The 9,916-nt window shown below is 39.2% G+C and overlaps 1 protein-coding gene across 1 annotated transcript in view; it reads left to right on the plus strand.

The window, feature by feature from the left end:
• Nucleotides 1-4,744: 4,744 nt before the first annotated feature.
• Nucleotides 4,745-9,916, plus strand: part of LOC104277485 (E3 ubiquitin-protein ligase RBBP6-like) — a gene marked incomplete at its 5' end in the record, with an annotated part of 23,136 nt that continues 17,964 nt past the window's right edge. The window contains 2 exon segments of the mRNA XM_009874130.1: nt 4,745-4,844; nt 7,465-7,501. Coding sequence (XP_009872432.1) covers nt 4,745-4,844; nt 7,465-7,501 — 137 coding nt within the window.

Genomic DNA, 9,916 nt, shown 5'->3' on the forward strand with positions numbered 1-9,916 from the left:
TCGCTAATTTGAAGACAGTGTCTTTGATGACTTAGTTTTGTCTTCAACTTTTTTTACGACTTTTCATTGGAAAACTGATTTTGTTGCTCGATGGCAACATCTTGGGTTAAGAGTAGATTTGTGAGTTATAATTTAAACGTCTTATATGTGAGTGTTCTCTATATAAATTATACTTTGGAATTTCTTGCTAACTTAATTTCTGCATGAAAAGACGTTGTCATTTGGATGCTATTGAACAGCATTTCATCATTCATTTCTAACTGTGTATTTTTGACCTGGTACGGTGTGTTAACCATACCAGGGCAGAACTGAAGTTTTATGACAGAATGTTTATGGTCAATATATGTAAGAAATATTCTTAGAGAAGTCGTAAATTCTTCTAAATCTAATAACTGGTGCTTGATTCTCAGATGAGAATGGTTTCATATTATTCAGTATTAATGTTGGCAGTTTGGTAATCTGTCATCTTGATAACTTTGAATGTGAGTAAAGATTTTGGGATGTGTTTTCAGGAATAAAAAGAATTGTAAAATGTTTCAATTCCTTAAACATTATTTTTCTCCTGTGGTTCTGTGACACTCTTGCAACTGTCTTTTCTTTTAGATGTGTACTAGTGTTTTTTCTCCCGTGTCCTATATTAGAACCTAAGCACAGTGTTAGGTTTGCGGTGGTAACTGTAACTTCAGCCCTAACCTTGCTGTTTGTCTACAGGCATTTTAACTATTTTCAGGAGAATGTGAAGAGGCTTAATAGCACAGTGTTAGGGGTCTTAGGGACGCTGTTGGATTGCGTGACATGCGTAGGTAGGGCTACGTTTCGGAAGTTTTGAATTTTTCTAGTAGCGTTGAATGAAGTTGTCAGAAGCTTTTGAAAACGTTTAATTCTCTTTAGGGCTTTGCTACCACAGGGTCTCTGAATTTTGTCTTCAGTTGTTAAAAGTGCTTTCAGCTTCACAGATGCTAACAGGCTGAACGGGCAGCTGGCTGACGTCGCTGCTCTAATAGTTGCCTGTGTGTAAAACTGAGGAGTAAAGCCGGAATGTTGTCTGGTAATAAACTGTGATGGAGGCAAATTATTATTACCAGAAGAAAAAATACTTTTAAATAGGCTAAATGCATGGATTCTGTTGTAGCAGATGAGGAGTAGAAAACAAAGTTTTTAGAGGAAGAAAGTATGCTCATAAACACGTTACCTCATAAAATGTTACTCTAAAATACAAAATAGCTGTTAATCAGGTTTTGCCAAGTGTGTTACTTTGTTTTTGTACCTAATCAGAATTCATTGAATTAAAAAGTATCTAACTAGATTACCTTAAGTGTAATGTTGCCCAAAGACGAAGTTAGAAAACTAGTATCTTTCATGCCTTGAAGAGCGTTATTCTTGTTTAACAGGGATAAAGTTCTACTCTAGGTACACTGTGTTGCGCTTTGACCTTTGTAAAACGAGCAAAAAACCTTAAATTCTGTGTTAGTGACACAGGTGCTTGTTGAAGTTTTCATGAGGGTGTTTTCCATGTGAAGACACCAAAATCCCCCAGTGGTTTTCAGAGCAAAGCTAGAGAATACATTTCAGTGCAATATATATATGACAGATTTTTGGTTTATATGCATAACCATGAATTCCCATTTTTATTAATCAAATGTAAGTCTTTAAAGTTGCCTTCAGAAGTTAAATGAATAAAACTAGACCAGACTATTCTGCCTAATGTTTGGGATTCTTGCATGTGAACAAAGTATTGGGTTTTTATAAGTGTGCGAGAGTCCTGACTTCATGTTAAAATAATCTTGGAAGAACAAAGTGAACTTTGAGTGGAGATGGCCTATTTGTTCTTTCTTTTTTTTCTCAGTACTTTAACCTTGTACAGTTCAGTAACTGTTACTTTTTATAATGGAAATCTGCTAATAGAAGCAGTGCTAATACAAGCTGAAAGTAAACAGGGTTTTAAATATTGGTGGCGAAAAATGTATGATGGGCTCTTTCTGAGATGCTGGGAAGGCACGTTGGATGGTTGCAACCTGTTTTAGAAAGAGAATGTGGGGATTGTGCTTATTCAGACTTACTATAGAGACACGTTCTGTAAAGGCAGAATTCCCTTCCAAAAGCCTATGCTCACGAATTATGCATTTAAACTTGCCTCCTTTTAATTTGATCTGAATTTCTCGACCTGTCTTTTATTACAAGTGTTCTCTCTCTTATTATAAATATTCTCACAATGTTGTGGAAGAGCAGAAAACTCCGGAACTGAGATTTCTTGAGTGCTTTTTCAGGCTTTGTAACATTTTGACTCAAAACACTTGGAGAATGTGCTATTCTGCTTATCAGACAGAACAAAAACTGTGACTCTAAACTGATCTTGGATGAATAGTTTTAAGGAAGAGTATCTTGAACTCGGAACTGGCTTGAGCTGCGTGTTGTAGCATGCACTCGACAGTTTTATTAATGTCACGATATGATGCTAATGCTGGGTGAAATCGTTTGGCCTCACAGCTGTTTGTCTCTCTACTGGAATGTCTTGAGTACTGTGCAAGCTTCGCCTGTTGGAGAAGAATCTAAGCAACTTCAAATGTTGCCCTCCACTGCCATTTTGTGCTGTAGCAGGAGTATGAGAGGTTAGTGTGGCTACACCTCGGAGTGCAGTTAATTCTTGGGTGCCACACTACATTGTTGTGTAGCGCTTTTCCGAAGGGATAGGGATTCCCTGTCTCCCTGGTTGAGCTGCGAGTAAGCCGTGTACCCGCTCAGAACCCCTGCTGCTCAGTGTACTGATGTACTGAAAGAGGATGTGCTCCTCTTTTAGCATCACATACCTGTTGTGTGTGGTCACATTGACCTCTGCAGGCTTGCATAGTTTGTGAATAAATATATTGGGGATTGTTCTCATATAGGCAGTCTCTTTCTGGGCGAGTTGCTGCTGCTTGTAGTAATCTGCACAACTACCACAGTCCTCAGTTTGGCACAGGCATAGCGAACTCCTGCCTGTTTGTGGAGCCACTGTTGCTTATCGTTTGTCTCTGAAATCATAGAATGGCTTAGGCTGGAAGGGACCTTAGAAATCTCAGTCCTGTGGTTTGAAAGCCCTGTGGTTTGCGATCTGGACCGTAAAGAATCCTCTGTATGACTCGATTCAGCAGGTAGAAACAGCTGCTTTGGGCTCCTAGACCTGTAGCTGGCATGATCTCCCAGTTGTTCCTCTGGACCTCAGTACAGCTTGAGCTCCTTCCCCATCAGAAAGTCCCTGCGCAGGCTGTGTAAGGGTCAGATTTTTCTTTTGAGAAGAGTTCAAGGGGTTGGTTTCAAGATACGACTTTTGTAAAAGCTTCGTTAGTAGTCCCTTCTCCTGTATTTTCAAAGTTACTTTGAAGTCCAGAGGGATCTTCCTGTTCAGTTCCCTGGGGAGAAGGTCAGGAATTAGATTTAGCTAAATGATTTCTTGGTTTCCTGAAGCAGTATTCTGTTGTTTGGAAATAGAAGTGAAATTTTTATGTCACTGTTGAAATGATGTCTTCTGGTAGGTGTGTTTTGGTCTAAGGGAGGTGGGAATAGTGTACTGAAGAGTGGTGCATAGGTTGTGAAATATCCATGTTTTGTGTGTGGTCACTGGATAAAACCACCCTGGCAGAGCTTGAGTAGGTACATTGCATCTTTGGTTTGAGACCATTGTTCTGATTTGGTCTGCAAAGGTAAGAGCTTTAAATATTTAAAGCTGTAGGCAGATTACAGGGAATCATTGCTGGTAGTGCTTTAAAATATTTACTCATATCCCGTTTAAGTACTGTATGAAAACCATTCTCATGGATGTGTGCATTTTAAGCTTACTCAAAGTGTCTTAGGTAGTTGCTTTTATGGGGGCCTTATGTAAAGGGTGGGAAGGCTTTCCTCCTCTTCAAAAGACTAACGTGGTGTAAGCCAAGGGAAAGAAAGCATGGATAGCTTCAGGCACACTGTTTTTGAAAGGCTTTTCAGGCTGCCTTCGCAAGTAATTTTGTTTGAGTCTCTCTACTCCGCAAAAAGTTCATTGAAAGAATTCCTGTCTCTGGTTAATTTGGACTAGAGCTTTAGCTTAAGGGAGGAGATACCACTTCAGTCTGAGCCCACATGTCTACAATCCAAATTCTAGCACTGCCTCTGTTGTTTGCATTTCAGTGTAGGGCACTGAGCAGCTGAGAAGTGTGGTTGTTGCAGGATGAAACTCCACGAAAACAGGCAGAGATGTTGGGCTCTCTTCTGTGTTCCCTCTGTCCTGACCGGCAGCACAGGGAGATCGGTTTTTAGGTAGCAGTGCTGAAAGTAATGGCACAGAATTTTCACGCATTAGCTGTGTCTCTTTTGTTGCAGGGCAGGCTAATCAGACTTAGAATGTGGTTTATGCAGGTGAGACTTCGCTGTGGTTTGTTATTCTCCAAAGATCTATTGGTTTTACGGCCCAACAGAAGCAAAAGCATCTTAAGCTAGGTCATGGAAGAACGTCATGCATTAGTAGATTTCCTTTAGTGACCTTTGAGACCATTTTGCTGTTAGCATTCGAACTATTTTTAAAATATTTTGTTGCCTGTATTTGATTATCAAACTTGAAGATTTCTTGAAGTGTACTGTTAATGCATTGAGACAATAAAAGCGTGATGTTACATAGAAAATTTTGCTTTTATATCTGCAAATGGATTCTCTGGAGTGCTATGTAATTACACATTAATACATGTTTTTATGAATTGACTAATTTTTTTTTCTGTATTTGTGTTGGTTTCAGAATACACAGATGATAATGCCCTGATTCCGAAAAACTCATCGGTAATTGTGAGAAGAATCCCTATTGGAGGAGTTAAAGCTACCAGCAAAACATATGTTATGTAAGTACCCCAAAGCATTGCATTCTTTGAGAGGGGTCTCAGGGTGTTAGGGGTTTTTTGATAGTACTTTGCAGAAGTATTCAGATTGTATTGTTCATGTTAAAGCTGTTAGGTTCTGTTGTAATGGGGTGGATTTTAATGTGTCTGTCCTAAAGTCAACTTAAATTTTTAGGTCAGCTGGGACATGGCGTTCAAACTCCAACAGTGGTAACTTCTAAGATTATTCTGTTGGGTTTGTTCTTGGGGTTGATTTTTCTGAGACCCAAGTTGTAGATGCTGCTTCCTGTCTGTGGGGCGATTCTTTATTATATGCATTTCCTTTTATAGTAAAGACAGATACATATTGTAGTGTAAACATGTAATTTGTTCATTTCCCAGAAGAGTCTGATTCTCAACATTTGACTAGTTCTTGTATTTGTCTACAAAATGGGCTATGGCAGGTACTCTTACGCCTCAAATGTGGGTTTATCTGCCTGCTAGCTACGGAGGAAAGCCCAGAGGTTGCCAGTTGGTGAACCACGCAAACAAGAAGTTCCCTTCATAAGTGATTCCTACTAGTTTCCTAAAGACGATGTCCCTCTGAGCAAGAGAAAAATAACGATATCCCTAAGTGTATTGCCTTTTGTGCAAGTATGATGAAGGAATAGTTAATCCTTCATGAGCTTGAAACTGAGTGGGCAGTTTAGCATGTCACCAGATGTTATTAGTTATCTTTCTAAGTCTGATTTCACCCTAAGCTGGTGTCTGTGCTCCAGATTTTAATTCTGTATTCTCGTGGAGGACAGAATGGGATGTATTGATTAACACATTATTCAAATGCGACCCTGACTACAGGATTATTGCAGTCACTGGTTGATACAGTCCTGTTCTGTATCAACTACATCTGCATCATTTGAATGGTTGTGTTCTCCAGCCTTCTTGGAGATGCCTCTCCATCACAATTAGTAGATGTTAGTGTGTGGCTGAGCCATGTCTTCCTCAATTTAGTTCTCAATATATAAGGCAAATTGGGTGAGAGTGTGTCTCCAGCAAACAGTACTGCAGCATCCTGGTACCCATGAAGCATTTGCAAGCGAAAAAACCCTGAATTTATGTGGCTCCACATGTGGCCTTCGAGCGTATTACTGCAGTAGTTGTTGCAGTGCTTTCCAGCCCTACCTAGTAATTCTGGATGCCACAGCACTGTGATTATAAGCGCTGCCTTTTTGGGGGGTTAATTGAAGTATGTATGTGTTGTGCTGTCTTGGCAGCACATCCTCCGTTTCTGGTTGGATCACACTCCCTCCTGGGGTTGTAATGCTGCCCTGAAATGAGGGGATAGGCACTGCTAGAGCGTGGAAGGTCAAATCCGTACCTGTTTGTGGAGATAAGGAAAGGGTGGCACTGCTGAAAACGAAGCAGGCCAATTCGCTTTCTATTCCTTCCACTGGAAACGTTGCAAAAAGAGCTGGGAGAGTAGTTCATGTTTGGGAACAAGAAATATATGCTGCAACAGGGGAGAGGCCTTCAGAAATGGGTCACTTGCCTCGTAGTACGTTCTTCAAGGTAAATGGACAAGGAAAACATTGTGTTTTAATCGGAAGTATTCCCTTGTCCTTCCTCATCCTCAGGAGGTGCGGGGCTGTAGTTGCAAGCCTGGGGCCCTTCTAGCAGGGGCAGGAAGCATGAGCCTTTCTGTTTGTACAGAAATTCTGCAGCAGCCTTTGAATTGCTTCTGCTCATGGGACACTTTGGATGGTGTGTGAATTGTTTGTTAACTACGTCAGCAGTTGCATGTCTGAGTCACCATGAGTAGCATGCAGATACAGATCAACGAGTATGTGGAATCTCAGCAAGTTTTCAAATGTAATAAATAAATAAATACTAAAATACTGTAGCATTTTCAATATTATCTTAAAGCAAATTCTGGCAATTAAGACCTTTTTTTCTGTCACAGGACTCCTAAATCGCACAAAATCCTAGAAACTGCTTTCAGGTGACATTTCTACTACTATTTTTAGTCAATATAGCATTTGTAACACATTTAGTATTTTGACACTTTCATGGCTAAATATAGTAGATATCTGAACACAGTGCTTGGGCTTCCACACAGCAGCAGTGTTGGAAAGACTGTGCTGTTGACTTGGTTGTTACTCCTTTGTCAGATGACTGATATTTTTCACTTAAGTAAACTTGCACTTTGAGGTGTCTAGACTAGCGCTGCTCTTCTGTAGAAATTCAAAGGGCTGTATCTGATACTTATTTGTGTGATACCAGGGACGTACAGATTGGCTAAAGTTATCTTTGATTTTTAGTGGTTTATTTAAGAACACAAAACTAGTACAGACTTCATCTTTTTTTCATACTTGCAAAGCAGAGGCAGAGTATCTGCGGGCTTCCTCTTGCACTGTTGTGTTCTATATCTCTAAGTTTTAGAGCAATTTATGACAAAGTAGAAATGTGATTTGTTTGGGTCTTTGGTTGTTTTGGTTTGGTTTTTGTTTATTTGCTCTCAGTGTACCAAGAGAAAATGTATGTGAATAAATTTCCACATTTGCTAGTGTATTGGAACATAATGGTTTTTTGTGCTGGGTTCAAGTCCTTTATTTTATATTCTGATAACCTTTATTTCTTCTTCTAGAAGTCGAACTGAGCCAGTGAGTGGAACATCAAAAGCAGTATGTAAAAACACAATCTCGCGCTTTTTTCTACACACTACACTTAACTTTAAACAATGTAGCCTTTTATTATTTTTTCCAAAAATTAACTTAACATATTTTTGAGTAAAACATAGTGTATGTTGTAAATACAATGTATTTGATTCAGGTTACTAAACACGAAGTAATGCCATCTCTTGCACAGTTCTAATGTGACTATTGGTATTTGTGCCTAGTAATGCATTGTATTTCATATTGAATATGCTAGACTATTTCCTGTAGGACTCTGTGTTGTACAGATAATGTATGATCGGGTTTAGATCCTGTAGGTTCGAGGTTTGCACAACTGAACATGGTGCCATGTTCTACATCTGTCTGTCTATAGCTAGTAATATGTATGTTTGTATAGGTTGTTGTGTGCTTTTTGTTTCTTGCAATAAAACTTGTTTGGAGTGTATTTTTTGCCATTTTCACATTGTATCACTTAGCTTTTGTTTTTAAATACCTTTTTTTTGCCTAATGGTTTTTGAAAATGTCATCAAAAACCACAGAGAAAGCATTATTGTTAAACTCGGTGCTGTTTCTTACTTTTGACTTGGGAGTTCAAACAAATACCGAAACCAACATATCTCGTGCGTTTTGAGGACAGTTCTGTGCAGCTACATGATTCCCTTTCATGTCCTTAAATACTTGGGTTTGTGCCTAAAACTGTATGATTGAAGTGATGTTGTTTGGGCCCCTCTGAGTACATCAATGTCTTTAATAGTTTGCCGTAAATTTAAATACCGTTGCTACACAGAGTGGTATTCTAAAGTTCTGCATTTGATCTTCCCACTTTATCTGCTGAAGCGGTTTAGTTTAATAGCATGCCTGAAAATGACAAAATCCAATGCAAATTTTGGCACGAGGTTAGAACCTCGTTCGTTTGTGGGTGAAATCCCCAACATTTTCCTTAACTTCTGCCTGCAGGGCGTTTTTGGATCTGGATGGCTTCAGGGTTGGATGCTCCTTTAATTTCCCAAAGGTTAAGCCTTTCTTTAGTATACCACCACTTTGAATTGACGTGTGGAAAAGGGGCAGCATTTTTCTTCAGGTTTGAAAATGCTGTTGTTGTGCTGCTGAAATTTAAATAAGTAACACACAGAAATACTTGACTGGTAATGATCCAGATCTTGATTTGCTGCTTGGGTTGAATACTATGTGTAACTATGCATTTCAAAATAGTCCTTATAGTATGCAAACAACGATGTGCTGGTTTTTATTTTTCATCTTTATTTTAAGTATAACTGCTTTTTCTTCACTAGAATGGTGTGAGGCATTACACTAACCCTGGATCATTGGATTGATGACTTGATAAGCTGTTAGGATAAGTTAATCTAGAAATTAATGATCTCTGGCTCTGTGTCTATGAAGGATACAGCCTCTGATTCTTGTGGAATGGTACACAATCAACTGAAAATTGAAAACTCTTTGGTGTAGGTCTAAAAAACCCCTAAGTCTAAATCTGCATCCGTAATTCTATTGCTGATTGATTTGAATTCCTTTTTGGACATGAATGCCTCTCATTATGAGTTTGAGTTAGTTTAACTGGCCAGTGACCCTAGTAGTTAATGTAATGCATTTATGTAAACCACATTTATAGTATTTGATCTAATTCAGATGGGTTTTTATTTCTTGAAAACAGTTCTTTTTCTTTTTGTTTACTAGCATGTGTATAAAGCCAAATCACATGTTCATAAATAAAGTTAACATTCTTTTAGCCTCGTGTGTTCCCTGGCATGTCTGTATTGCATTTCTAAGTAGCATCTTACCATAAGCTAACATAGATGTCTCAAAAGGAAAGGAAAAAAAAGGAGGAATCCTGGAGTGGGAGGGAAGTTAGTTAGAACTAAAGTAAATGAAAAGCAAAGACATCACCGTCTTGTTTGCCCTGACCTGATTTGGGTTGTGGGTAGCCCTGCATCTCCTCACCAGTGCCCCCATCTCTCACTGTAAAAGCGCTGCAGCCTTGGGTGCTTTTAGTGGTGGAGACAACTTAGCTTTGTTCTTAAAGCTGACTCAGGTCTTGGTCTAAGCTGTGGGGGTTTTGTTTGTTTGTTGTGTTTTTAATACACATTTCTGTAGGTATTTCGAAGCAGAACCTGTATCACAGTGTGGTAGGCATAAATCGCTGGGAAGCTTGCCAGTTATTGTTGAGCAGTAAAGCAGCAAAAGTTACTTAAGTTTTGTATTTTAAAGGGTACACAAAAGCTTATACTTGGAATAGTTCTTAATTGTCTTGCTCTTACGTTAGCTGTCATTCTACACTTGTACACGTTAGTGCAGCTCTGCTGCTGTTCCTACAGCCAAAGCAAGAAGGTGGATCCCTTGTGCTGTAGTGTTGCTGGATCAGCCAGCACAGGGGTCTCCGTGTTGGTCCTTAGAGGCTGCACACGC

Source organism: Apaloderma vittatum, unplaced genomic scaffold (assembly GCF_000703405.1).
Source record: "Apaloderma vittatum isolate BGI_N311 unplaced genomic scaffold, ASM70340v1 scaffold13540, whole genome shotgun sequence".
NCBI lineage: Eukaryota > Metazoa > Chordata > Aves > Trogoniformes > Trogonidae > Apaloderma > Apaloderma vittatum.